Below are 27,661 nucleotides of genomic sequence, written 5' to 3' on the forward strand. Positions count from 1 at the left end.
ATTTTGATCTTTGTGTTTTCTGAGCCTAAGGGGAGCTGAAAGAACAGAGGTGGAGAACAGAAAGGAGGGTTTTCAAAGGACCCTCCATTTCATGAACTCTATAAAACACAACACACTGTTTCACACATTGCAAAACACTGTTCAATTACTACCGATAAAAAACAATCATTGCTACTTAAGACAGCTTCATCTCACCACAAGCAATTACGCTGTTTCTTTTTATCCAGAAAATGGAAGCATTTTAAGCAATGCTGACAGCAGTAAGCCTGCTTTCAGCCCCTGCTGCTGCTTGCCACATCCTGGCCACCGTTTTGGCCAAGTTCCTCAGAAGATATTCGAGAAGCTGTGCACTGGCCATCTACTTTGTGGATAGGCAGGGCCGTCTGGCATGTTACCACTGCTCAGAACGCCCCAGGAGAGAAGCTTAAGGTAAACCCGTTATACAAAAATCCAAACTTACAAAACAGATACGTTAGGGGGTAATTAATTGCATTACAAAAGGATTTTTTACAAAAGAATTCACCTCTGGGTTCCTTTAAATAGCCAGCTTCTCAAGGACAGTCAGAATATGAGCTGAGTTATAAAAATGTCTATGTACATTAGGAGCATGGCTGTTACGTGAGTTGAGGTACACCTGTACATCAGCCTTCCAGGCCGCGCAGAGGTCTGGGGAGTGCAGAGCATGATGGCAAGAGTCTACAGCATCGTCAGCTGTTGCAGATGGGTGGGGATGGCTACCAGGCATAATTTTCCAAAGACAGTTGCAAACCTATTTCTGGGCCTGGGGCGAGAACATGGGAGGATAGGGCATTTCAAAGCAGAATTGTCCTTTCTGTTTCCAGGGCTCCCCGTTCTGTTTCATCTGTGAGGCTGAAGTCCAACTAGAACCTTCCCACCTCTCTCATCAGTATCTCTGTGCCTACATCCACCCCAGGGCTTTCTCGGACAATTAACTAAAGTGTTATCTAATTACAGCTTAAGGAATTATCTTTCCCTGGGGACTGGGTAGTGCTTGGCGGAAACACAGGAGAAAGTTTGTGATTGAGGAGCCTTTCCAATGATGGGCAGCTGTTACAGAGCACCGTGCTTTGGGACAGTGCTGTGAATTCATTGTGGGCGTTCCATTTGATATGAGGGCGGAGCAAAATAACTGGTAAGTAAAGAAGTCTAGTCCTGAATGGTGCCCTGGGGTGGAAGTGGCTGTATGGAAGGTCAGTCAGCAGCTGTGTGCTGCAACATAAACTCAAAAAGGCTCTTACTTCTCCCCGGGCCTGGAGCAGCCATACTTCTTGAAGTGTTTCTTGAAAAGTAATTGTTGGATCACACCTGTCCATCACCTGGGAGAGTTCGTTAAGAAGTAGGTTTCTGAGCTCACCTCCAGACTCCCCAGCTCACCCCATCTGCTGGGGGAAGGCCCTGGCAATCACGTTCTAATGGGTTCCTAGATGCTTCCTACCTCCACTAGCCCTGGGAACTGATGTTCCGTAGTTGGCCAGGACTTTCCCTTCCTGCACGCATGTCCACATCATGGCAACCAGGACATGGATGCCGGCACAGAGGGGAAGCCAGGGTACTGGTATCACTTTCTCGGGGCATTGGGTGGGGCCTGGGGGAGAAGGGAGGGACCACACCTGGTCACAGCCCCTCAGGGATGAGTGGGTGTGGGGCTGGGAGACGGACTGGGTAGTGACCAATATAGCTCTGGACAACACAGGGGACAGTCCCAAATGTTAAAGCTTGGTGTTTGCAGGGGAGGTTTGATTTTGGGATTCCTAGAGCTGAGACAAGTGCTGATTTGAAAATGGCCTGGAATGTGGTTTGCAGAGCATTTTCACTTCACCCACAGTGCCAGCTCACATGTCCCGTACAGGCAATAAGCAGGGATATTCCAGTATCATCCTAAGGCCACATCCGTGCTTTGCTTTTCTTTATAAAAGGCACACTCTAGTGGGGACGCTTAGATTGGAAGTACAGTCCTATTCATTCCTTAGCCAAAGAGCTTTTCTGGCCTGGAGCTTTTCTTCAGCATGGTGTACATTTTTAATGTACTCACCTCTTCTGTCTGTCCTGTTCCCACTCACTCACCACATCCCTCTCCCCTTTCATAGTCCTACTAAATGTGGGTCAGGATGGTGTCGGAGATCCAGGACCCTCTCAAAAACATGGCTGTTGCCTGATCCAGTCAGTCCTTGGTCTGCTGTGATGCTAATGAGTTCACTTAATGTTTTACATACCCGCCTCACTGCCCTTTCTCTGGCCCTTGTCTGGCTCTACATTCAGAATGTAGGAACAAATGTAGATGGGAGACTTGTATCAAAAGCCCCAACCCTGGATAATCCTGTTCTATACTAAGATTAAAACCAGATATGAGGAACAGTTTTATCTCCTGTTGGTGTTAGGGCAGAGAAAGGGCTAAAACCCAGAACTATGTGTGTGGCACCCGATGAAAAGGTTTTCAGGAGCTGGGGTTGCCCGGTCATTTACAGACCCTTTACCACGCAGTTTACTCTTAATTTACGATCCCTGCTCTTGAAATACCCCTACCCTGGAGAGCTAGAGAGTCAGCTTCTGAAGAGCTGTGGTTGCGTTTTAGGCTATGGGATGAGCAGACTTGACCTCTAAGAAGACTTAGACCTCACCTTCCCCATACTTGTGTCAGTAGTTACAAAAGAGCATTACAAAGTGTCTCAAGGGCTCAGAGGAATGCCAGGAACTGAGAAGGGGAGCAGCACGGTCACCTAGGACTCACAAGTCCGGTTTGTCCTTTGATACTCTTCCAGCTCCGTTTTCCTGCTCACAGCCAGCTGCAGCTCCTGCCGGATCACCTGAATCTGCTTCTCGAGCTCTGAGAGTTCCTGCATCACTGAGTTCCGAGCTCCATTTAGGGAGTCCGCCTTTCCATTGGTGGTCAGTGAGGCAGGGAGCTCTCTTCTTCTCGGAGGGAGTGGGATGTCCTGGTGGGCCTGGATGCCCAGCTGGTTTTGTCCTCCTTCGTCACTAAAGATGTATTTCCGCCGGTTGTCATGACTCAGACTGGAAGTATTCCACACACTGGAATGCTGACGGGGTCCCACATTGGACCTAGGAAACAAAGACACATCAGATTTACCTTCCATTCTGCAGCTCTTAGAGTGCTGTCCCCCGACTGTTGGCCATTTCAAACTGCAGCCGTGGAGCTGGTTATGCATTCAGAGGTGAAGCCACAAAGCCAGGGACAGATTCCTGCTGGAGTGGCACAGGGACAAAAAGAGTCAATACAGTTCTTTTTCAACTGCAGTTCAAGGTCTTAGCAAATCGGAATGGGTGTGTCAGCTGGAGGGCTGATGGACCAGGGTGTGGCATATTTTATGAAGTACCTTGGATGTCTTTCCAGTCCCTTCCTGCTGGTGAGGCTCAGAGAGCAGCAGTGCCTTGAAACATTCTCTGGCCATAAAGATGGTGCTTTAGGAAAAGTGAGAATCTGTTGGACTCGAAGCATCGATACTATCAAACGGCTCATCCTTAGTCCCACAGGACTACTCTGATGTTTACTAGAGTTTGAGGGGAATAAAAACATACAAGCTGCAGGTTTCAGCAAAAAGTTTTCCATTAGAGGGATGACTTTACATGGGCTGAGAATGACAGCTCGGGTCTGAAGCTTAAAAAGAAACCCCAAGAAAGCCTCAAATTCTTGCTGGAATAAAAGTCAATAGGAATAGATTCACAATCCTCCTATAGGCTTCCATCAAACCAACTACCCCATCTCAGAGATGGCTGTAGACAGGAAGAGTTACTGTCGGCCAGGCACAAGAGGAGGAGGATTTGGTGCCTGAAATCCACTGACAGATGCAATGAGAAGAGTTTCTTGCTTCAAGAACAGACTGGAGCCCTAAGCAGGATAGCTTCTAATTTCTTCTAGCCGGGGAGGAGGACGGTGGGGGGGAGGAGGAGGGTTATGACCACTTTTGCAATCTACCACAGGGCAAACCTAAGTAGAAACACTCTATTATAAAGTCCTTGTGTTTTTGTTCCCATCCATGTAACTGAATCAAGACTTTATTTCTGGATTCTTACTTTCCAGAAGAAGGGGAGGACCTCCAGAGGCAGGGGAACAGGGAGGGGTAATAAAGTCTTGATTCAGTTACATGGATGAGTACAGAAACACAAGGGCTTAATAGGATGATTCTGTTTCATCTTGCCCTGTGGTAGACTGCAAAAATGGTCACAATCCTTTGTTCCTCCTTTCCATCCATGTCCCTCTGTAATGTGACTTTGCAGCTCATCTTTATCAAGGGGGATTCAAGGGCAGGGGGGGAAGTCTGGCTTTCCCTCCCCCTTGAATGTAGTCTGGTTTCATGACTTGTTTTGGCAACAGAAAATAGCAGAAATGGCACGTGGCAGTTCCAAGCCTAAACTTTTAAGAAGCCTCGTGCACCTTCACTGAGGGTCCCTCTCAGACCCTGCTGCTACAGTGGGAACCAGTCCAGACTAGTCTGCTGATATAACAGATCATGTGCAGAGAGTCCCCAGTCTTCCCAGTTGACCCAGCCGAGGCCACAGACCAGCCAGCTTAGCTGCTTTTCCCCTCTCCACAAGCTGGCTGCAGACATATGAGCAAATGTAACCAAGCTCAGCCAAGTCTGGCCCAGATCAGGAAACTGCACAGCTGACCCACAGATTACTAAGCAACTTGCTGTTGTTGTAAAAAAGTTAGAGATAATTTTCTTACACAGCAAAAATTAAGAGATACAGGCCCCAAGCCATTAAAATAAATTCCAAACTACCCTGCGGTTCCTTTACATTACTCATCATCTAAGTCTCATATCAATGAGCAGGTGGCACCAGAGCTTAGCTTTCAAGGGTCCTGGGCTGTGAAACAGCTCCACCGGCTTTACACCTAGATCAGACGTGCAGTTACAATTTTACTTCCAGCCCTACGGTTCCCTTGAATTTTTCCTTCAAATCTTTTCCAACTGAATTTGAGAAATTCCAAGACCGTCTCCTCTGGTTTACAGTTTTCGTGTATCTGGGGGTGAGGAGAAAGGGGAAATGGGGGTGTATTGGAGACCCAGTGGGGTGAAGTATAAACCAAAACTTACATGAAATCCCAGGTTCAATAAACCAAAGACTAGGCGTAGTCTCTTGCAATATCTACTTTTTTTCTCTGCTTTAAATAGAAAAGGAACAACATCTACTTTCATATCATGGCCCAGAATTTCTTTAAGCCTTTCCTCAAATCCACATGTTAGTAATTTGTTCACCTATCTTTCTTTTTTAACTCAAATCTTCATTCTCCAGCAGGTAGGCACACAATCCACCATCCCCGGTCCTTGGGGCCATACTCATCTGCATTCACCCACTAATTTATTGTTTTATTCATTCAATAAATATGGGGCACACTGGAGGGACGCCAAGGTGTAGCAGACACAGGCATTTGCATAGATATTCTTCCAAGAAAAGAGGGAAAGCGTTTTCAACCCAACAGACCTAACTCTGGGACCACAGAATGATTCCTAAGGAAAACCTAGGAGAAGTGTGTCTGCAAATGCTCCTGGTATGTCTGGGCAACCACAGAAATCAGGTAAGTAGAGATAGCCCATGTGGTTTTCTCCAGAGCTTTGTATGTATATCTGGGAGTATATATAATACAGAAGAATAAGCAAAAGCTGGCTTCCATGACAAAGTCTGGTTGCCAGCATTTACAAGTGCGCTGGTAATCGACATGTGGCTCTGGGCTCCCTATGAATAGAAGATGACAGATACTGGTGTCTAATTGGAAGCCTCTACAGGGTTTAGGTTATGTTTTGTATTGAACCTTCCTCAGCCTTAGAGTGTAATGTGACCTGTGGGTGAACTGCATCTGACACTAAAAATGAGCAAAACGAGCTTCCACAGACCAATTATGTGACACTGAAGTTCAGTACTCCATGAGACCATTCCGAGGAGACGTGACAGCTGGGGGGACCTCAAACACTCACGGCATCTGAAAGGTTACGTACAGCCGGGTGTCGGGCTGTAGGGAGGCGGCACAGCAAGCGTGGGCCCAGGATAGGCCATGAGGGCGTGTTTTGTCTTAGCTCCTCAAAATAAGGGGATCCAAAAGGGAATCTGCCAAGAAAAATGGATCCATTGAGTGGAAGACACATTTGGTTCTCAACTGAGGTGAGAGAGAGGTGACTAGGGATCACATCACGGTTGGAAATGGGATCACTGGGCTTCCTGTTTCTATTGTGGCTGGTAAACAAATGCTTTGTCATGAGATACTGTCTTTGCTGCTATGCTTCTTGTGTTCCTCTGGTTAAAAAATTTGTGTTAAAAATAATTACAGAAAAAAAAGCCTATGTAACATGACATAGAACAGCTGTGACCTGATTAGTCTACAGCTTGTCGCTGACAGGGCTGCAATATGATCCAGGAATACCACAGACTGAGAGGGTGGGAGGTGCTCACTGACTGGAAAGAGGGGCTCCGAGAGATAACAGAAAGGATTCTGACAAACTAGATGCAAACTGGAGACAATGGGATGGCAGCAGGCCCAGAGGAGGTACAAACGATGAAAAAAAATGCTTTTTTACCCCTTTTTCCTTCTCCACTATTATGAGAAGTGTGAGTGGCAGATTTCAAAATTACCCAGAAAGCTGAACTTTGAGCTGAAGCTCTGCCCCAGAGCATAGAGGGGGTGCCCTGAACTGAGGCCTCTGGGCCTGAGAAAGAAGGAGGTGGGCGGCCCCAGGCAGCACGCAGCAGAGGCCAGCCAGGAGCTGGGCCAAATGCTACCGGCGTCTTCAGCCACAACAGCCATTCCCAGGCTGGATGTGGGGAAGGTGTGAAGCTTCGGTTTTCAGATGTCCTCAATGCATTTAATGCTTTTTACTTCCTATTAACGAGACGCTTTTTCTAGGGAGTTTGTAGGAAGAATGCCAGGAAATGGATTAAGCAGAACATGTCTGTTGCATATTTCAAATATTCCTAGGAGTACTGGAAAGGAGTAGGGAGCAGAAACATGCCAGAAAGGCAATACTGTGTGAAACGAATTGCCTGCAGTACTCATGAATTAAGTCTTATGTGTACTCTGTGCATGATAACAAGAGCTAAAATGGCTTTGTTTTCAGGGCTTTACATGTATTATCTCATTTAATCCTTACAGCATCTCTAGGAAGTAGGTACTGCTTTTATCACAATCACAAATGAGGACACTGAAGCACAAAGAGGTTAAATAAGTAACTTGCTCAAGGCCACATGTATAGCAAGTGTCTGTGACAGGATTTGGATCCAGACGCTTGACTTTAGAGACCACAGCCTCATTGCTAACCATGACATATATTGCCTATACTGTATTTCAGTGTCCATGTACGTACAGATATATTTTTTATTCTCTGTTCTATTTCTGTTTGAAATCACATATACTTTTACTGAGGGTGCTATCATTAACTTGGTCCTGATTTGATCTGAATTATTTATACATTATTTCCCCTTGGAGCAGGGAGTCTCAGTTACACCTCTCCACTTTTATTATCTTTTAGAAATTTTTTTAAATGTTTGAGAGAGAGAGCAAGAGAGCAATCGCACAAGTGGGAGAGGGGCAGAGAGACAGGGAGGGAGATACAGAGTACGAAGCAGACTCCAAGCTCCTCACTGTCAGCACAGAGCCTGACATGGGGCTCAAGCTCACGAACCATGAGATCATGACTTGAGCCAAAGTCGGATGCTTAACCGACTGAGCCACCCAGACACCTCAACATCTCTCCACTTTTATTTTAACCAACATAAAGACACCTGGCGCTGGTCTCTTACCTTTTTTCCACACGTTTAGTCTTGAAACGCTGCTGCTTTTCCTCTACAAATGATGTGTTGAGCGCTCTGTGTAATCTCTGGCAGAAAGAACAGATTCACACATTAGAAACACACAGTCTGGGACAAAGTACCTCCTGAGATTCAACAGTGTATCTCGTTGTTACTAATATTTTAGCCTCTTTATTTTTTAAAAACAATTTTTTTTTTCAACATCTTTTATTTATTTTTGGGACAGAGAGAGACAGAGCATGAACGGGGGAGGGGCAGAGAGAGAGAGGGAGATACAGAATCGGAAACAGGCTCCAGGCTCCGAGCCATCAGCCCAGAGCCTGACGCGGGGCTCAAACTCACAGACCGCGAGATCGTGACCTGGCTGAAGTCGGACGCTTAACCGACTGCGCCACCCAGGCGCCCCTATTTTAGCCTCTTTAAACACATTTCCAGGGATGCCCCAAAACAGATCAACAACCTTCAGCCCTAAATCTCAAAAGAACCAAATTCTAAGTTGTTACTACCTGGAGGGAAAAAAGTAATTTGATAGGTAGCTTAGAAACACTCTGGGTTGGGGGCACCAGGGTGGCTTAGTCGGTTGAGTATCCGACTTCAGCTCAGGTCCTGATCTCGTGGTTCGTGGGTTTGAGCCCCGCAACGGGCCCTGTGCTACCAGCTCAGAGCCTGCCGCCTGCTTCGGATTCTGTGTCTCCCTCTCTCTCTGCCCCTCCCCTGCTCATTCTCTGTCTCTCAAAAATAATAATAAAGATTTAAAAAAATTAAAAAAAAACGCTCTGGGTTGTAAAAAGGTATGTGACAGAAAGAAGAGCTGTCACAACGTGTGTGGCAAAAGGCCTTGTGGAATTGCTAAAGGTGAGTCAGAAACTTAAATCTGAACTGCTTGCCAGCCAAAACAAAGCAGGCAAGCATTCAGAATGAATGAAGCCAGTCACGTTAGCACACAATGAAGGTAACTTGTCTGTGGAGTTCTCCTGAGGAGACCAAATACTTTCCAGGATGAAGCAGGAACCCTGTTCTTCCAAGTGATGAAACCAATGACAGTGACTTATCAAAAAAAAGGGGGGAGGGGAGGGGATGGTGTTAACACAACGGAGAGGTTGGCATCTGGGCAGCCTGACAGCCCAATGAGGCCCAGGAGGCTGGAGGGAGCCCCAAGGGAGCCCTTGGCAGGAGATCAAGATGGCACCGTGGGCCTCTGCCTCACCGGGGTCAGCTGATGCTGCTGCCAGACCTCTCCCCTTCTGATTCTCAGTACCCTTTGGATTCTTCTACTTTGGCCCTCCGTGCCAGCTGCCTTCAGGGGGCACTGTGCAAGGGAATGTGCCTGAAGGGCTTGTTGGCCTGGCGGTTTCAGTCCTTCCGTGAATGAGTGTCCTGGTGTCTGCCTTACCCGGCCGGCCTTCGATCCTGTGTGGCTCTGCCTTGGCACCAGTGGACTTGGCACTTTGGGACCATTGAAAATGGGGACAGAATAGAGCTCAGTGGGTTCATCTAAAGGGAAACAGGGATTCGAAGCTCAGTTAATGAGTTTCAATTTTAGCTAGAATGGAGTCTGTAGGAAATAAATCTTTCACACCATCTCTTCAGATTGTTGCTATTAAGTGGAATTAGGTTAAAAACAATTCTGTTGCGGGGCGCCTGGGTGGCGCAGTCGGTTAAGCGTCCGACTTCAGCCAGGTCACGATCTCGCGGTCCGTGAGTTCGAGCCCCGCGTCAGGCTCTGGGCTGATGGCTCGGAGCCTGGAGCCTGTTTCTGATTCTGTGTCTCCCTCTCTCTCTGCCCCTCCCCCGTTCATGCTGTGTCTCTCTCTGTCCCAAAAATAAATAAAAAATGTTGAAAAAAAAAAATTTAAATAAAAAACAAAACAAAACAATTCTGTTGCTTCCAATGTGAGCAACAGTGGAGGTTTATAGGAAAGGACAGGTTGTTGTGGGATAGGCTAATTCAAGGGGAAAGTGAATTAATGGGATAGAAGAACACCATCTTCTACACTGTCTACACCACCCTAGGTCTCTTGGGAACTTGTCACCTGTCGTTCTGACTCGGGGCTCTGGACTCTCCCACCACTGAGAACTGTGACAGTTAAGAATACTGGAGCAGGACACCCGCGGCACTCACCTGGCTGGTGTGGAGCCAGTACTGCAGCCTAGATTTGTTCTTGATTCGTGGAAGCAGCAGCCTGTACACTATGTGCTCACCAATGGTGGTCAAGATGGACAGACCAAATCCGACGCACAGCAGCACGAAGAGTCCAGAGAAGTGTTTGATGCCCATTTGCAAAGTCTGTGGCAGAGTAGGAAAGGAAAGGCCATGAGTGTGATTCTCCTCCTGGCCCCAGGCTTGTTTAAAAAAACATTTTTTTTAATCTTTATTTACGTATGAGACAGAGACAGACCGTGAGCAGGGGAGGGGCAGAGAGAGAGGGACAGCTGTCAGCACAGAGCCCGACGCGGGGCTCGAACTCACGAACTATGAGATCATGACCTGAGCTGAAGTCGGACGTTCAACTGACTGAGCCACCAGGCACCCCTAGGGTTGTTTTTAGATGCAGATACTTTTTCCTTGGACCCAAGCAGAGTAGGAGAGCATCCCTCCCTGCGAGCTCGGCAGCCTTCACCATACTACACGTTGTGAGAGGAACCCAGCCAGGACCAAGGGCTCCTGAGCAGCACACTTTCCAGGGAGCTGCTCATACATAGTTCTATTTTATGAATGGTTCCTGCGTCTGGAAGGCCCCACAGTCACTACAGAGAGACTGAGAGAGCAGGAGACACCAAGAATTGAGACAATTTAATAAACTAAAGCACCGAACAGTTATCAAGGAAAGAACCTTTCTCAGGGACACAGAATAAGAAGGTTTAAGGGGAAGAGATGATGAATTCGATAATTTTGACATTTAGATCTGGCAGGAACATAGAGATCATCTAGTTCAATGTCCTCATTTTATTTTTTTTTAATTTATTGTTTTTAATGTTTATTTTTGAGAGAGAGAGAGAGAGAGAGAGAGAGAGAGAGCGTGCACACAGGGGAAGGGCAGAGAGAGGGAGACACAGAATCCAAAGCAGGCTCCAGGCTGAGCTGTCAGCACAGAGCCGATGTGGGGCTTGAACTCACAAGCTGTGAGATCATGACCTGAGCCAAAGTGGGTCACTTAAACAACTGAGCCACCCAGGCACCCCTCAATGTCCTCATTTTACAGATGAGGGACCTGGGACCAGGGAAGTGAAGTAAAATCAGGCAGGTCACAAAATTAGACAGCCAGAGAGGAGAAAAAGGAAGGACCTAATATTTACTGATTGCTTACTTTTTTGCACTGAGATAGGCATTAAAACCACAATTGACAGTTGGACTGAAGTCCTTTCAGGTTTTAAGTGGCAGAGCTGGTCTATGATTCCATGTTTGTTTAGCTGCGAAGACTGGGCTCTTTCTGCCGTACAACCAAACAGCAGCAGTTACATAACAATAGTTACAACGACTATATGGGGCAGGCACTTTGCTAAGTGATTTACATATGAGATCTAACAGAATCCTCACAAATTCTCTATGAAATGGGTATTACTTGGTCACAGACATCAATGATGACAGTCAATCCTGCAGAAAGAAAGACTTCTGACACACCGAGTGCCTACTACATGTCAGGCACTCTTGAAGTACCATGGGATGAAGACAGGAGGGTTATGTCCCTGTTTGTCTTTTTTTATTTTATTTTTTTTAATGTTTATTTTTGAGACAGAGAGAGACAGAGCATGAATGGGGGAGGGTCAGGGAGAGAGGGAGACACAGAATCTGAAACAGGTTCCAGGCTCTGAGCTGTCAGCACAGGGCCTGACGCGGGGCTCGAACTCACGGACTGTGAGATCATGACCTGAGCTGAAGTCGGACGCTTAACCGACTGAGCCACCCAGGCGCCCCACGTCCCTGCCTTTAATCAGCTTGAGTCTAGGGAGGAAGCAAATATTTATACCCCATGATACGTACGCTGATCCAGGTCTCCTCAGTTTTGTAGAGGAGGTGGCTTGTGAGATAAGATTTAAAGTAAGAGAGGTAGAACGTGGAGGCTTGGTGGGAAAGTAAGCACTCTGAAGGCGGCAGAAACGGAGAGAAAGAAGTGACCTCTGGTGCAGTGGTGGAAGAGGTTGTGAAACAGACCAATATGGCTGAGGGGGAGAGTGCAGCAGGCGTGTGTCGTGAGGGAGAAACAGGGCCCACTTAGCATGTCAGTGCTAAGGAGCCTGGTGTCATCCCTCTGCTGAGGGCTTTTGACCACCATCATTGTCATCATCAATAATTATTTAGCAGTTAATTGTGGAAGGCGTAGCTCTGAACACTTTATCACTGTAGCAGCTTGCTTACTATTCATAACAACCTATGAGGTAGGTACTTAGGAACAAAATAGCTTAGCAACTTGTCCAAGGTCACATAACTAGCAAAGGTTAGAGCTGGGGTTCAAACCCAGGCAGTCTGGCTCCAGAGCCTATACTCTTAACCATCTCACTTGACTGATGTCAGTGTCCTCCCATTTTCTCTCTCTTTTTTTTTTTTTTTTTGAGACAGAGCATGTGAGTTGGGGAGGGGCAGAGGGAGAGGGAGACAGAGAATCCTAAGTAGGCTCCACGCCCAGCATGGAGCCCAATGCAGGGCTCGATCCCATGACAATGAGATCATGACCTGAGCCCAAATCAAGAGTCAGATGCTTAACTGACTGAGCCACCCAGGCACCCCTTCTTTTTCCTCCCATTCTCTTGAGGGGTTTTCCTTTCATTCTCTCCATTTCTACCTCCAATCCTGAATAAATAGCTAGCCAGATGTGATTCAGGCATGGGTCTGCCTCCTGGGTATACCAGGAAGTCCATCTGAGGGCAGCAGAGGTAGAGCTTGGGGATTTCAGACTCCAGTGGAGTCTTTTTTCTTCCATGACAGCACCTGCAGCAATGGCTCTGTATCAATGACAGCTTCTGGGATCCCTGGAGAAGTAATGGCTCTAGGTGAGCCGGGGCACAGAGCACGCCCCATGTATAGGAGCTTGAGCACAAGGCAGGACTAGGGAGACCACCTGAGATTGAGGCAGATGCCCAGCCCTAGGGAATAAAAGAATGCTGGTCTAGGAAAGGCAAGAGGTGTATCAGGTCCCGAGAGCTACACAGGTCCCATGGATTCTCCTGGGACATCTCTGTACCAGTGGTGACCACCCATATAATGCTGACCCCCAGAAAGTAGATTATGAATGTGTCTGAAAATAGTCCTTGGGCTGGACCTGTTGTAATGTGTATGGTATGTCTATTATATAAGGATTCAATGAGTTGTTACTACTACGGTAGAAGAATAAAATGGTGGAATTCATTTCCAACTTTAACACTAACATCATCAAACATTCAGCAAAACACTCAACATACTGGCACTGCTTTCTTATAAGTTGCTGCCAAGATGAGGGAGACAAATGTAACTTATGGCGAAACATCACATCTTGCCTTTGCACGCGTGGCTTCCCCCTCTTGTGCATGACAAGAACTGGTCTCCTTTTCCTCTTATTGCCTCAATAACAAATAGGCTATATTCAGTTTATTTTACACATTTTTCTTTCAATTTCTGTTGTTTACACCCACATACATTTAATAGACTAACAGATAGTTACCGTCTATTGGGCATCTAATGTGTGTGCCAGACATCATACATGCATATTATGACCTTATGATAACCCTATTAGTATTATTATCCCCATTTCACATTCAAGGAAACTGAGTCTCATAGAGATTAACTACCTTACCCAAGATCTTACAAGCTAATAAATGAAGGAGTCTGGCTATGGATCCAGGACTGTTTGATGCTAAAGCCTGTGCTGCTTTTCAAGCGAACACCATTTACAGGTATCCCTTGTGATCTGAACTCTTAATATTTATTCCCTAGAACAACTTGCAGATATTTTAATTCGAAATCCACCATCTGAATAGAAAATCCACTATAATCTTCCTGTGAGCATCACCGAATGTGTTTAAATTGGGTCTGAGTCTGAGTGATAAGATGTCTCGCGGCAGTTGTGATATTCAGCTGTTCTCCCAGGATCATGTTGAATGAATGTGCTGTGCATTAGCTATGTGCATCTGCTCCACAGATCACGCGAAAAATTTCTTTCTAATAAAGTGGAACTTGCTCAACTTCACATTTAACATTGGCCAGAGGAAGAAGAAGAGAAGCAGTGGATATTCAACGTCAAATCTTGACAATAAATTTAAGCAATGCAGACAAAATGATGGCGGTTGCAAGTGACGGGAGTATGGACATCATTCAGAAGTGCAGTCGGCCCAGGGGTGTGTTGTCAAGAGCCGCATAAGTGACGGCAAGGCAATGCCAACAGACATGAGGTTCGTGTTTTCCTCATCCCATTGCTTCTTCTGAAGCTTCATTTGATAGCTTGCAGCCACACACATCTGGGGGCTCCAGTGCCAAAGAGAGAAGACTGTCCTAGGATTTAGCCATGGGCAAATCTCACGCATTCATGGCTTCACCTAGTCTTTCACATGCTCGGTCTAGGCCATCTGATGTCACTGAGCTACCTCTTTAATCAATAAGTAACCACTCAAAAATTTGCCTTGCTTATTTTATTTTACTAGATATTATTTGTATTTGTTATGTTTTTTTAACATTTTATTTTAGTATTTACGTTAGTATAAATTCATTGCATTGTGGAGGGAAAACATACTCCACATACTGCACCTGTGAATATCCACTAATTATGCTTTCAAGAAGCGGTATTTTAAATGCTTTATATTATGCAGAAATCGGTGATGGATTGTCATTTATAACAATCCATGCATCATGTCTAAGCTATTAAACATTTATACGTGTCTAAGACCGCTTTAGACAATTTAAAGAAATTGACTGGGGTTTTGGGTGAGGTGGGAATGCTTTGTGTCCTTTTTTGTTTTTGTTTTTCATTTTTCATTTAAAACAATGGAAAGGACTCCCACCATCTGGAAATTCACTAGCCAACATACTTCTAGGAATGGACTAGAATCAGATAAAGGGAGATGCCTGTACTGTCAAATGTCCTGAGTGGTCTCTGCCCACACCATCAGTGCTCCCAGTGATACACAGAGGCCAAGACCACCAATTTCGTTGCTGCCTAAACTGTGCTTTGCGTCTTGCTCAGATGTGGACATTTGAAACATCTGACAGCTGGTTAGATAACTGACTAGTTCTGAAACCTCCAGCAGGAAATGCACTGAAAGTATTTCATGCACCATTTGCCTTAGATGTGACTAAGTCCCGAGCCCCCAGTGCACATCTCTCAACACACGACAACTACCACTTTCTGTATCCTCTAAGGAGTTGTCTATACTTGTTTTCAAGTCCTCTGTCCTCATTCTCTTTTGGATTCACTCCAATCAGGCCTTTTGTCCCAACCTATAACCTCGATGACTCCTGTCGAAGCCATCAATAACCTCCACGTTGCCAAAGCCAGATCAGTTTTCACCTTATTCATGTATCAGGTTGGACACCATTGATTATTTCATCCTCTTTGACATATTTTCTTCACTGTTTCAAGGATACCTTTGTTCTACTTCAGTCTTGTTTACTGGTCCCTCCCCACCTTTCTGATCATAAACGTTGGCATGCCTTTGATTCTTTGGCTATGTTCACTTTCCTATCCAGACTCTTGGCTTTAAATACTACCTATATGTCAATGACTTGTACATTTACATCTTCCCCAACTCTCTACTCAGTCTCTCTACTTGGATATCTAATGGACATCTCAAACTTAACACGTTGAAATAAGCTAACTCCCCGCCCCCCCCCCCCCACCACCACACACACACTGGAAACTGCTTCTCATAGTCTTTCTCATCAAAGAATCTCCATCCTTGAAATTGCTCAGGCCAAAATCCTTAGAGTCATCTTTGACTCCTCTCTTTCTTTAGCCTTCCATACCTAGTGTGGCTGAAAATATGGTGGACCCTACCTTCAAAGTTTACCCAGAGTCTGATGGCTTTCCACCACCTCCACCAGCCACTCTGGTCTATGCCACCATCATCTCTTACCTAGCCTAATGAAATAGGCTTCTATTTGATTCCCTGACCCCCTCAATCTGTCTTCTGCACAGGATTCAGCTTAACCTCCTCAAAATACCATGTCATTCAATGACTGGTGACAGTATTCCATCTCATATAGAGTAAACATCAGAGTCCTTACAATGGTCTACACGACCTTTCATGATTTAGGCCCACACTTCCTGACTTCATATCCTTCTCTCACTTGTTCATTCTGCTTAGCTACTTGGGCTTTCTCATGCTTCTTTAAGTCTATGGAGCAGGTGAGGGTCTTCATTTTCTGTTCTCTCTGCCTATAACTCTTTAGCCAGCAATCAATACTGTTCCTTCCCCACATTTTCTGCAAGTCTCTACTCAAATGTCATTTATCAGTAAAGTCTACCCTAACCGTGTGGTTAAAAAGACAAATCTTGGGGCCTCTGGGTGGCTCAGCGGGTTATGCATCTGACTTCGGCTCAGGTAATGATCTCGCGGTTCGTGAATTGGAGCCTTGCGTCGGGCTCTCTGCTGACAGCTCCAAGCCTTGAGCCTGTTGCGGATTCTGTGTCTCTCTCTCCCTCTCTGCCCCTCCCCTGCTCACACTCTGTCTCTCAAAAATGAATAAACATTAAAAAATTTTATTTTTTTAAAAAGACAAATCCTGCCCTTCTCCCCTTTCTTTCCTGGATACAACCTATCCCCCTCGCTGTTCTTTTTCCCTACTGAGATAATATGTATTAGTTTATTGCCTATTTCACTCCTCAAGTAGAATGTAAGCTCTAAGAGGCCAGGGATTTTGCCCATTTTGTTCTGAGCATACACTAATTGCCTAGAGCAGTGCCTAGCATTTGCTAGGTGTTCAATTAATATTTTTTGAATGAATGGATGAAAGTGTATGAAAGCTGGAATCTTTTTTTTTTTTTTTGATAATGTAAATGTACACAAAATTTTACCCCAAATACTTTCGTATATCTCAGGAGATTTTTAGAATAATTCTGTGAAGGGAAAGATAGAGATGGATATTCTCAATTGATAGATAAGAAAACAGGCCCAGAGACCTTGGAAAACTTGCCATCCTGACTTCTAATGCCAGTGTTCATCATTCATCACTCTGGGGACCTCACTGGGGGGAAATATATTTACAATTAAAAAAGTAAAAAATTGGAGACAGAATGTAATAATTTTAGCTGGCTTGTGTATATTGTACTGATTTTATTCCCTTCATGTAGTTTTGGTGGGTCTACCAATCACAGATTCCCTGTTCTTTGGCCCCCTAATGCCAAGCATGTGACCCAAGGTAAAACCAATTTGCATTTGAAGCAGAGACTTTTGGCATCGAAAGTGGGTGAGGCTGAGTCATTTCCAATGTCAGTGCCTCAAAGGCATAGGCCCCTATTTCCTGCCACTAATATCCCTTGAATCCCATGGCTCCAGAGGCATCATCAGTTACTCTCTTTCTTACTCCAAAACATCGAGTTCCCCGCTATTCTTTTGATAATCTCTTCTTTTCCCCTTGCTTTAAATTAATCTGTTGCTTGCAACCAAAGAATCTGAGCTGACAGACTGCTTAAAGGATTAAGCTCCTCTAGCTCTGAGGTACAAATACAACCTCTCTTGATATAGACTTTATTTCTCATGCAGAACCCTGAAATGAATGGGTGAGCCTGTTCTAGGCTGATTTCTCTGACAGGGTGAGGCTTTGCTTTTCTCTGCCTCCAAAAGCTCAGTGTATAGTAGGTGCTCAATAAATAGCTTATTAAATACAGTATATATCTGAAAAGAAACTTAGTGATTACTCTCATGATTTCCAACACCTTGTAAATATGCTTCTTTCAGAGCAAAATAACTGCAAGAACCAGGGGAGATCATTTCATATTTCAGTGATTTAGTGCTTTAAACTTTGCATGGTCTCCTCTTTGAGTCTGCAAAATCCAATCCTGGTATTCACAATAATTTTCGTTGTTCTTAAAAATTTTTTTTTTAATTTATTTTTTGAGAGAGAGACAGAGAGAGCAAGCAGGGGAGGGAGAGCGAGAATCCCAAGCAGGCTCCACACTGTCAGCACAGAGCTAGCCTAGATGTGGGGCTTGAATTCGCAAACCATGAGATCATGACCTAAGCTGCAACCAAGAGTCGGACGCTTAACAGACTGAGCCACTCAAGTGCCCCTTTCGATTTTCTTTCATAAGAACAGCCCCTACTCCTGTTCTTATTAAAGAAAAACAAAAGGGGTGCCTGGGTGGCTCAGTCGGTTGAATGTCTGACTTAAGCTCAGGTTATGATCTCACGGCTCGTGGATTTGAGCCCCGTGTCAGGCTCTGTGCTGACAGTGGAGCCTGCTTCAGATTCTGTGTTTCCCTCTCTCTCTGCCCCTCCCCACTCACACTCTCTCTCAAAAATAAACATTAAAAAAAAAAAAAAAAAGAATAGGAGTAGGTGGGGGGAATAATGGTTTTTAGTGAGAGGTAAAGAAAAGAAAGGCTGTGGAGCTTCTGAAATATGGATGACTCCTAGATACTTGGAAGCAAGATGAGTAGGAAGAAAATGCTGTTTCTAATTTAGAAAACCTGATTTATATATATATTTTTGCCACCCACTCTTTTGACAAGAACAGCAGCTCAATAAATTTGGCAGATTCGTTGTTGCGTCTATACATACTACCCTCTGAGGGTAGTCTGAGCTGTCAGCACAAAGCCTGACACGGGGCTCAAACCCACAGACCGCAAGATCATGACCTGAGCCCAACTGGGCTGCTTAACTGACTGAGCCACCCAGTAGCCCCTACCTCTGTCTTCTTTAACCTGGAATCTGCTTAATGGCTCTGTCACCATGGCACTGCCCATGCTGCTGAAGAAATTCTCTCTCTCTCTGTTGCTTACATTTCCCAAGCCCCTGTTCCTTCTAGGCTTTGACAACCATTTTTTAGCCTTGGACCTGGTGCTCAATTTGCCACATTAGCTCCATTGTGCAGTCTTTTGAAAATCTAAATTTATTATTAAAACAACTCAGAAAAATATTTCTAAAACTTAGAGATGATTAACCATAATCCTTTTCCCACACAAATACTTTCTTGTTTAAAACAATATTTTAGGGGCACCTGGGTGGCCCAGTTGGTTGAGTGTCCGACTTCCAGTCAGGTCATGATCTCTCAGTTAGTGAGTTCAAGCCCCACATCAGGCTCACTGCTATCAGCCTGTCAGTGAAGTGCGCTGCTTTGGACCCTCTGTCCCCCTCTCTCTATCCCTCTGCCTCTAGCACTATCCCAAAAATAAATACAAATTTTTTTTTTTTTATTTTTCAGTAATCTCTACACCCAACATGGGGCTTGTGAGAAATAAGCCACTGACCCAATCAAAGGAGGGACACGGATACTAGCAGCACAGTGAAGTGAGGCTTTAATCAACGTTCTTGCAAGAGTGCATCTGACGGGCAGGCACACTTGGGGCAGTTACAGCAGACAATCTATCTCCTAGCTTGCAAGTCCCTCCCCTGGCTCCTCATTGGCTGAGTACTACAGAGGTTACAGCCTTATGCAGACATCACCTATGTCCTATGCCTACTAAGGCAAAAAGTAGTCTGATTGGAACAAATGTACATTCCCTGAGGTGATGCAGAGACTTTTGGTCCCTCTCCCCTTTGTTCTTTGGTTCATGCTTATCGCAAAGGCCATGAAAATAAGCCTAGTGAAGCAGAGGGGGGAAGAAGAACCAGGAAGTGAAGGGCTCAAGGGTCTGGGACTCCATTATGGGGGAGGGAGAGCTTCATATATATATATTTCCAATAGGTTGTAAACCTACTGTTAATTAGACAGCACAGCTTTTGTTTGCTTTTTCTGAAAATGAATCATCTCCCTTCCTTCTCACAGGGCTCAAACTCACAAACCCAAGGTCAAGAGTCTCATGCTTTACCAACTGAGCCAGCCAGATGACCCTACAAATACTTTCTTTCAATTCTTCATTTTCTCTTCTGAACTGCATATGAACCATACACATATGTATTTTCCAGAGTTATGTAACCATAACATATAACAATCATCCTTTTTAAAAAACAATACAATTTTTAAAAAATGTGAGTTTAGTCATTTTATTAATTTTAATGACTCTATATTATCACCTATTATTTATCATAATTGACTTAACTAATCTCAAACTGTCAAGTGTTTGATTTTCTTTAATATTATTCATTATACATACACGATAAATATTGCTGCAACAAAAAATAATTTGTGTATAGCATTTAAAAATTGTTTTTGCTTCTCTGACATACATATTGCAATGGGTGATGTTAACAGGTTAGAGAGTATAACCATTCTGATGCCTTGTAGTGTGTGAAACAGCCCTCACAAAATGTGAAGAAAATCATTCCCAGGGCTGCCACAATGCACAGATTGCTCACATTCTTGCCAAGCCTGTTTCTTTCTTTTTTTTTTTTTTTAAGTTTATTTATTTTTGAGAGTGAGAGAGAGACAGAGTGTGAGTGGGGGAGGGGCAGAAAAAGGGAGAGCTGTCAGCATAGAGCCTGATGTGGGGCTCGAGCCCACAGACTGTGAGATCAAGAGCTGAGCCAAAATTAGATGCTCAACCGACTGAGCCACCCAGGCACCCCAAGCCTGTTTCATAATTAATCATTTTTTCCTGTTTTAAATGTTCTGATTTGTATTTATTTAGTGAGGCTATTTTTTGATGTTTGTTTTTCCTATCTCCTTTTGTATGAATACTATATTTGTATCCTTTGCCAATTATAGATTTCAGACAAGGTGAGGCTTTTTACTGGAAAAAGCTATTAACCTCTTTCCAAACATGTTATTTATGTTTCTCTAATTTTTAAGTTTTACTGTTAGCTTTGTTAGATTTTATTATACAGAAGTTTGAAATTTTATATGGTACATTTATTTTGACTATTATAAATTCTTCTATTGTTTCTGTTGTTACAAGAGTATCAGTTGGGATAAATGTTTTATGAGCAGTTGCTTTATTTCTGAAAAATAACGGGCACTTTAATCCATCCTGAGCTTTTGTACTAAAGAGTGGAACACGTTATTTTCTCTTTGTTGAGACTTTCCATTTCAGCTCCTTGCTTCAGAGGTGCCTTAGTCAATGAAAGCTCACACTCATCTTGGGGTGGCATGCATTCCTTTATGATATGGGCTTTGATTTAAAATTTTCAGATTTTAAAAATATTGGAAAATAAAAAAATTGTGAGGACGGGGACGCATGGGTGGCTCAGTCAGTTAAGTGTCCAAGTCTTGATTTTGGCTCAGGTCATGATCTCATGGCTCGTGAGATCGAGCCCCACGTCAGCCTCTGCGCTAACAATGTGGAGACTGTTTGGGATTCTCTCTTTCCCTCTTTCTCTGCCTCCCTCCTGCTCGCATGCCTGTGAGCTCTCTCTCTCTCTCTCAAAATAAATAAACAAACATTAAAAATTTGTGAGGACAAACATCATGTAAAGCGAACAACAAAAAAATTCACTGGTGGGTCAGAGTAAGCCTCTGAACTATCAGGTTGTATGCAGCTTTCTGGCTGCTGGTGTCCCTTCAGTGTTCTGTTTTTTCATTGTGAATCAGCTAATGCCTTTAAAGCTGACACATGATTTGCTGCTCTTCACACAGTCATCAGCCTTTGGGATAGCTACAGTAGCAAATATGAAAGGAGAGGGGTCCAGTTCTGATTCTCAGTCTAGTGGCCTGACTTTTATGATGTCACCTTGTCCTTAAAAACACCCAAACCTCTTCCTTTTTGAGGCATGCAAAATAGACAAAACACAGTAGCTGTACCAATGGCCTCCTACATGCTAACAGAGAGAATCAATAGCATAGAGAAGTGAAGAATAGAATTTGTAACTAAACAACACAAAAATTTCCTGAGCATTTTCCCTGAGAATGTGTCTAAAGCATGATAGACTTAAGAGGATAAACCAACAGTGCTAAGGCTGTATTTTCTCCTGTGTTTAAAAAAAAGAGGTGTTTAGTGGTTTGGGATTACAACATATGGTAGAGAGCAGAGACAATTCATTAATATAGGGTTCCTAACAACATATTGTTACTGACCTGTACAGCTGCGGAGTATATTGGTTGCTGTTATCAGTTTAATCTAAATACTGTCACTTATTTTTCAAAATGAGATGAAGGTAGAAGATAACTTAAGACTGTCTTGCTTAAATGACATGTCAGATAAAGGGCTAGTATCCAAAATCTAGAAAGAACTTATCAAACTCAACACCCAAAAAAATGAATAATCCAGTGAAGAAATGGGCAAAAGACATGAATAGACACTTCTCCAAAGAAGACATCTAGATGGCTGACACATGAAAAAATGCTCCACATCACTCATCATCAGGGAAATACAAATTAAAACCACAATGAGATACCACCTCACAGCTGTCAGAATGGCAAACATTAACAACTCAGGCAACAACAGATGTTGGCAAGGATGGGGAGAAAGAGGATCTCTTTTGCATTGCTGGTGGGAATGCAAACTGGTGCAGCCACTCTGGAAAACAGTATGGAGGTTCCTCAAAAGATTAAAAATAGAACTACCCTATGACCCAGCAATTGCACTACTAGGTATATATCCAAGGGATACAGGTGTGCTGTTTTGAAGGGGCACATGCACCCCAATGTTTATAGCAGCGCTACTGACAATAGCCAGAGTATGGAAAGAGCCCATATGTCCATCGGCAGATGAATGGATAAAGAAGATGTGGTATATGTGTATACACACACACACACACACACACACACACACACACACACACACACACACAATGGAGTATTACTTGACAATCAAAAAGAATGAAATCTTGCCATTTGCAACTATATAGATGGAACTGGAGGATATTATGCTAAGCGAAATTAGTCAGAGAAAGACAAATATCATATGACTTCACTCATATGAGGACTTTAAGAGACAAAACAGATGAACATAAGGGAAGGGAAACAAAAATAATATAAAAACAGGGAGATAAAACCTAAAAGACTCCTAAATATAGAGAACAAAGAGGGTTGCTGGAGGGGTTGTGGGAGGGGGGATAGCCTAAATGGGTAAGGGGCATTAAGGAATCTACTCCTGAAATCATTGTTGCACCATGTGCTAACTTAGATGTAAATTAAACAATAAATTAAGACACTTTTTTAATCTTTTCTAAAAAAAAAAAAAAAAAAAAAAGGACTGCCTTGCCTAACTCTCCCCACCCACCACCCGCAATGTGCAGAATGAAAGTGGAGGGGGCTGCTTGCTTCTTGACAGTTCATACCTTTGGTGAAAACTGAGGCTTGATTACATTAATAAGACTATCAGAGGGGCGCCTGGGTGGCTCAGTCGGTTAAGTGTCCGACTTCGGCTCAGGTCATGACCTTGTTGTTCGTGGGTTCGAGCCCTGCATCGGGCTCTGTGTTGACAGCTCAGAGCCTGGAGCCTGCTTCAGACTCTGTTTCTCCCTCTCTCTGTCCCTCCCCCACTTGCTCTCTGTCTGTCTCTCAAAGATAAATAAATGTTAAAAAAAATCAAAAACAAAAAAAGACTATCAGAAATAATCTGAAGTGGGTAAATATAAGAACTATAAAAAATAGGTGGCAATGCGGTGAGGTGGAAAAAGCTCAGTGTTTGGGGTCAGAAAGCCTGGTTTAGGTTCTTGCTTTGCTGTTCACCAGCTGGGAGACCTTGGAGAAGATTCTAGATCTCTCTACAGCATCATCTGTTAAACTGAATGATGGCACCTACTTCACAGTGTTGTTATGACTAAATGATATAATAAATGTAACAATACCTGGGACAGGGGTTCAATAAGTGTTAACTACCATTATCACTCCAAGAAGTTGTACAGAACTAGATTTGTTGGCAACCGACAATTAACAGAAAAATCAGAGTATTCTAACTTGGAAATGAATGTGATCTTTCTTCCCAAATATCCATACAACCAAACACCTATACAGTCAGATCTTTCCAATTGCTGAAGCTAGGAACAGGCTCTTAGTTCAAGGTCATTGCCATAAAGCCCTGACTGATTGAGCAATTAGCTTGTTAATTCTCGCCAGTCCAAAAGCTGAAATATTTTTCCTCTTCTTGTTAAATTTAAACATGTAATCCAACATGTTTCAAACCCTTGGTCATAATTTAAAATTTCTGTATTTTAATGTGCACATTGCAGAGTACATAAATAATGTCTCCGAGAGGCCTTCTTGGCTAACACTACCATGCTCGCTTTCCTCATGCAAAGTTTCCTCCACAAAAATCAAATAGGTTGGGCTTGAATGAGAGTCTTTTATTTTTTAAAAAACATTTTAATAGACTATTTGAAGAACAGGCTTACAGAAATGTGTAGAAAGTATAAAACGTTTGCATATATGCATATATCCCTTCTTGCCTACACAGCTTCAGTTAGTAAGCTCTTCAAGGGGTACATTTCTTTCAAGTGATGGACCAACTTGATAGGTTTATTGTTAACTAAATTGCATCATTTACATTAGGCCCACTCTTTGTGTCGTGCCTTTTATGGACTTTTCCAAAATGGGCAATGTCATATATTCATCATTAGAGTATCATACAGAACAGTTTTGCACTCCTAAATATGCCCTGTGCTCCACCCGTCCATCTTCCTCTCCTTCGGGGCTTCTGGCAACCTCTGACCTGATCTTTTTATCAGAATGAGGGTCTTTCATTTTAACTTTCTCCAGTCAAGAAGTCTTTGTTCCTTCTGCAAATGAGAGGGTGGGAAGGACTATGACATTGCTTCCTTTCTGGATTACACAAATGTTCAGTTAATTTTAGAGTGGTGTGGCTGAGTACTAAGTAAGGGTTCAAAAAGAACCAATAGGCCTCCTGTTTCATATATATATATATATATATATATATATATATATATATATATATACACACACACACATATACATATATATATATGTATGTATGTATACACACACACACACACACACACATATATGAATGGAAGGGAATTAGAATGAACCCATTGTGTTCTAGGCACTTTACATGTTTTATTTATTTTTATTTATTTTTTTAGTAGGCTCTACACCTACTCACAATGCCTAGATCAAGAATCGTATGGTCTACTGACCGAGACAACCATGTTTTATCTTTTCGAATCCTCTAAATAACCATAGGAGGGATCCTTGTTTTAATTAGGAGAAATGACACTGAGAGGTTAAGTAACTTGCTCATGCTCACACAGCTAATAAGTGACTGTCATAAAAACCCAGTTGTAAATGAATCCAAACCCACTTGTGTCTGAACCTTTGAATGATGTTATCCTGCAACAGGGGTATGACTCATAACACTACAGGGTTGGTACCATTTACTAATCATTAATACATTAGGACCGTACAGGAATTAAGGGGACAAAGAGTCCTATCTTTTGTGGTTCCAAGATAATCTACTAAATAAAAAGTAGGAGAGCCTTTGGCAGATGGGTGCCCTGACAGTAAAATTGTGGACTTATTTTTCTTTTGTTTTTTCAAGACGAGCTACTGTCTTCTTCAAAACATAGGAGTAATAATATCTTTCAAATAGATCTTCCTCATCCTGAGCAACATCACCTGAGTTTTGTCCAGTGTAGGGAGAGTATGTCTCATTGTCCTGGTGTTTTGAGACCAGGGGGAGTGTCCACTCTGAGGAAGAGGATTGGTGGGAAGTGGCAGATGCTGGGACCAAGGACAGCATGTTTTCTGAGAACTGACAGTAAGTGGGGCCTTGGAGAGCTGGTAACATCTGGGATACAGGCAGTGGTAGATTTACTGGTACTATGGTTCTCCAAACAGAAAAAAACAAAAACCTTTTGCTCCTTTCTGTGGTATACTAGTTCCACCACAACCAATTTCAAACTATCGACATGACATCACTGAACACAGGGGTAGGAAGAGATGCATACACACTGATCCAGTGTGAACAGGCTCTGGTACACCCTTTTGCTGCAGATTTATTAGGGTGTGAGGAATGAAAAGTCCTCCCTTCTCTCAGTTTCCCTGCCAGGCCCCAGGTCTTATGTTTAAAGCTAAGTTTTAGTCAGTGCAGACAGCATTCCCCCTGCCTGCTGCAGAGATATGTTTGCCCATCTCTTCATCTTTTGAGTACCAGGAGCAACACCACTTCAGCATCCCAGGGGAAGCCCGCTGCAGCTGAGATCTTCACTGACTCTGCCTTGTGGGAAGAACGACTCTGAATCTGTCCCCTTCCCTTTAATTGGGGGTTGGCGGGTGGTGGTGAGTTTTGGAGGTGAGAGCTTTCTAAGAAGGTCCCTGCCCTGTCTGTCTGGAAGCAACCTTAACCAAACTTAATATTGTGGGCGGGTAGCCCATCCTGAAAGACTGACCACCACTGAGGCTGATAGTTGGGCTGGGCATTCAGTCCAGGCTTAGTATTTCTTGCAAGAGCCCTGAGACCAGCCTCTGGGCAGGAGCTGGAACAATGAGACAGGAGGAGCCCTTCAGACATGCTCAGAGATTTCTGGATGAAGATGGGAAGGGGGCTGCAGCCTGGGAAAGGGAAGGATGGGCTTTCCCTGTCCAGAGAGAGCTGCCTAAAAGGCGCTCAGCCAAGAGAAATATATTTATTCCTGTTGCCACAATAGGAAGTTAACAATCTGTCAAAGAATACCTGGATACCACAGATAAATGAAAGCAGTTCACCTAACACCTGACTGAAATTGTGCAGTTTTCTCCCCTATGTACAAGCATGAGAAGTAGAGGCAAAGAAGCGTATATATTCTTATTTTTGAAGTTTTCAACTTCTTCTTGACTCTTTATAGTTTGGTTTCTGGATCAAAGCAAAGAAAAAGACGTTTATAAAAGCCATTTGTTTTTCTTTCCCCACCACGCTCCTCTGGGGTGTTACCCTGAATCACTGAGAGAAGAATTAATAACACTGAGCTGGTCATGAGGTTCACGTTAGACAATGTGGCTTCACAAAGAGAAACACTTCCAAATAAGTCAAGAGAGACAGGTGCTGGGTTGCCTGGAGCTGATCTTGAAAGAGACAGGTTAAGTGAGAGTTGGTGGGTGGTGCTCTTAAAAAAAGGCTCACACAATTACCACCAACTTCTTGTGGACCTCCAGGTTTCCAACCACCGCACTGAATTCCTCGAAGGATATTCTCCCGTCGCCATCCCTGTCCAGGATGATGATGGTTTTGTCCACGATCTGCTGTAACTGCCAGTCTTGCAGGTTGTTCCCCACCATCATCTTCAGCACCTGGAACAGCTCCCCGTTGGAAATGTAGCCGTCTTTATCCATGTCGTAGATGCTGAAGGCAAACCTCAACTTCTGCTCCTCGTCCCCCCTGACGCTGAACTGGGAGGTCCCCACGACGAACTCCTCAAAGTCCACCTCTCCATTGCCGTTGGTGTCGAAGATGTCGATCACTCGCTGCACCAACGGGTTCTGCCGCAGCTCGGGCAGGGACAAGAACTCGTCCACGCTCAGAGAGCCCGAACAGTCCAAGTCCAGCTTCTTAAACCTCTTGCTCAGCCTTTTAATTTCATCGTGGTTGAAGTGGGAGCACATCTCCGTTGGGTAACTAGCTTCATTTCCCATCGTGGATGCAGGCACCCGTTCGCAGGGGCGGTGGGCGCGGGCGGGTTCAGGCTGGACAGTTGCGCGGTGGGAGGGCTCGGCTGGCTTGGAGGGCTCGCGGGACACCCACGACCAGACGGAACAGGGAGGGAGCGGGGAGGGGACACGGAGCAGAGGGGGAGAAGCCAGGAGGATGGGTAGGAGAGAGTGGAGGGTGGAGCAGGGTGGGGATAGGTATGGGGGTTTGGGGGGGGGGTGGTGGATGGATGCCCAGCACAGCAAGGCTGAGAGGATGCCACGCCCTCCTTCCTTCCCTCCACCACTGGTGGT

The 27,661-nt window shown here is 44.2% G+C and overlaps 2 protein-coding genes across 2 annotated transcripts in view; both read right to left on the reverse strand.

Moving 5' to 3' along the window:
* Window positions 1-1,141: 1,141 nt before the first annotated feature.
* GRIN3A (glutamate ionotropic receptor NMDA type subunit 3A) overlaps window positions 1,142-27,661 on the reverse strand; it is a 170,052-nt gene continuing 143,532 nt past the window's right edge. Inside the window, exons 7-9 of the mRNA XM_042912479.1 lie at window positions 9,905-10,069; window positions 7,774-7,850; window positions 1,142-3,081 (exon numbers count right to left, since the gene is read on the reverse strand). Coding sequence (XP_042768413.1) covers window positions 2,739-3,081; window positions 7,774-7,850; window positions 9,905-10,069 — 585 coding nt within the window. The 3' untranslated portion in view covers window positions 1,142-2,738. The remainder of the gene's footprint in view (window positions 3,082-7,773; window positions 7,851-9,904; window positions 10,070-27,661) is intronic.
* Window positions 26,354-27,512, reverse strand: PPP3R2 (protein phosphatase 3 regulatory subunit B, beta). Its single transcript, XM_042912480.1, has one exon. The coding sequence runs from the start codon at window positions 27,350-27,352 to the stop codon at window positions 26,840-26,842; it is 513 nt and encodes a 170-aa protein (XP_042768414.1). The 5' UTR covers window positions 27,353-27,512; the 3' UTR covers window positions 26,354-26,839.

The sequence above is a fragment of the Panthera leo genome, chromosome D4 (assembly GCF_018350215.1).
Source record: "Panthera leo isolate Ple1 chromosome D4, P.leo_Ple1_pat1.1, whole genome shotgun sequence".
NCBI classification, from domain to species: domain Eukaryota; kingdom Metazoa; phylum Chordata; class Mammalia; order Carnivora; family Felidae; genus Panthera; species Panthera leo.

Bases quoted from the DNA above. Each gene is read 5' to 3' on its own strand.
- PPP3R2 (XM_042912480.1), bottom strand. From the start codon at position 27,352: ATGGGAAATGAAGCTAGTTACCCAACGGAGATGTGCTCCCACTTCAAC.